The sequence below is a fragment of the Aphanomyces invadans genome, assembly GCF_000520115.1.
Source record: "Aphanomyces invadans strain NJM9701 unplaced genomic scaffold supercont1.12, whole genome shotgun sequence".
NCBI classification, from domain to species: domain Eukaryota; phylum Oomycota; class Saprolegniomycetes; order Saprolegniales; family Verrucalvaceae; genus Aphanomyces; species Aphanomyces invadans.
In genome coordinates, this window is record NW_008580157.1 from 1,218,887 (window position 1) to 1,220,866 (window position 1,980).

General features: G+C 51.7%; 1 protein-coding gene across 1 annotated transcript; it reads right to left on the bottom strand.

The window, feature by feature from the left end:
* Window positions 1-1,077: 1,077 nt before the first annotated feature.
* Window positions 1,078-1,900, bottom strand: H310_06933 (hypothetical protein; the record flags this gene model as incomplete). The annotated part of the gene is made up of 2 exons (XM_008872160.1): window positions 1,078-1,542; window positions 1,586-1,900. The coding sequence occupies 2 exons, from the start codon at window positions 1,898-1,900 to the stop codon at window positions 1,078-1,080; spliced, it is 780 nt and encodes a 259-aa protein (XP_008870382.1).
* Between the last annotated feature and the right edge of the window lie 80 nt (window positions 1,901-1,980).

Genomic DNA, 1,980 nt, shown 5'->3' on the forward strand with positions numbered 1-1,980 from the left:
GCTGCCCGCTTTGATTTTGCAGCCCAGACCGACGCCGACTGCAGATTCAAGTTCCGCTTCGGCAAGGCCGACATCCCGCAGCTTGCATTGCTGCTTCAACTGCCTGACCCAGTCGTCACCACGGCACGATATCGTGCAAGTGCAGTGGAGGCGATATGCATTTTGCTGAATCGGCTAGCTTGGCCCCACCGTCTCGGCACCATGGTCGAGACATTCGGCCGGAGTCGTGAAGCCCTGTCGGCCATCGCCAACACCGTGCTCAGGCATATCCACGAACGCTTCTCCCACCTTCTGTGCTGGGATCACAGTCGACTTGACGCCGAATGGATGCGACGTTGTGGCAATGCTGTGCACGAGCAAGGTGCCCCGCTCAAAACCTGCATCGGTTTCATCGATGGCACTGTACGTGGCATTTGCCGCCCCGGAAAAAGAACGCAAAAGGCTGTGTACAATGGACATAAGGTTCGCTTCACACTTGTGTATGTTTATGTAATATATGGTTGTTTTAATAGCGGAAGCATGCGTTGAAGTATCAAGCTGTGACATCGCCGGACGGTATAATTGTCCACCTGCATGGCCCGGAGCCGGGATCAAGACACGATGCGTATCTTTTGGCCCGAAGTGACTTAGTGTGTAAGTTGCAAAGTAAGTTACTCGTAGGCAACACCCGCTATGTTATCTACGGAGATCCTGCCTACGGGACCAATGATGTAGTAATCTCTGGGTTCAAAGGGGCTTCTTTAGACGAGCACCAAGCCGAGTTTAATCGGCGAATGAGTGCAGTGCGAGTCAGCGTTGAATGGGGGTTTGGTATTGTCCGCAATTTGTGGACTTACGTTGACTACAAGGGTGGTCAAAAATTGTGGCTCCAAGCTGTGGGCATGCATTATGCAGTCGCCGTCATTTTGACAAATGTCCATACTTGCATGCGACAAGGCAACCAGGTCTCAAGATACTTTGCCCTCAAACCCCCTACAGCTGAGGAGTATTTGCACAGTGCTAATTAAGTTCTGTTGTCTACTCAAATTATGTTTTCTATCTCAAATATAGTGTCGAAACAAACAAAGCAAAACAAAATTACATTTTCTGAGCTAGTGCGCGAAGTAATTCTACCGTGCCTTGCATAAACTCGAACTGTGTCTGGCGTTCGACTTGTTCTGCAGCAAATCTGGCCTCACGCTCCGCTTTGTCCAGTAGAAAACGCTGCTCGTCGAGTTCTAACTTCCGCAAGGCTAGCACATGGGCCTCCTTTTGCATTTCCTGGTCTTCGCGCATGAGTTTGTGCGATGCCTCCATTATCGCAGCAAAGTCGACGACAGCGCTCACTGCCTCCTTCAGTGGGGTCGTTCCCCGCGATTCCTTCTTCTTCGAAGGAGACCTGTCGTCATCCTCACTCTCGTCGAGAGAGTCCTGCGCCGTCGCTTTGCGCTTCAGCCCGGCAAGAGCCGCTTCCCGAATGAGGTGTCCGTCGCTTTCCCGGCGATCTGCTTTCTTGTCCTTCTCTTCTTGGATGCTTTTCCGTTTGTCATTTGCGCTCTCAATCTGGACATAATGAATTTAGATGGACATGCACGGGTAGACATACCATGTCAGAGAGGTCCTGAAGGAGCTGCTCTCGCTCCAGGTATTCCTCTTCAGTCCCAGATGCACGCATCGACTTTACAGTCTCCTTCTTGAACGCTGCCATGAGATCGTCATGCCGTTTGCGGCAACCTCCAGCGCTGAGTTCTGGTCCGAGTAGTGCACGCATGTGCTCTCCGACCTCCTGCCATCGACTCGATGTTTGACCGTACGGCGCATCATGAGGACATGCAAACATGACCTCCTTTAGCATGTCTATGTCAACAGGGATAGAGAAGCGGTACGCCGCCTTGCGTTTTGTCCCTTCTTGCTCGGACATTTTCGAAACTCAATGGCTGGTCAGTGTGTGCAAAGGTTTTCCCTGTCATGTGCTCTCCGACCTCCTGCCATCGACTCGAT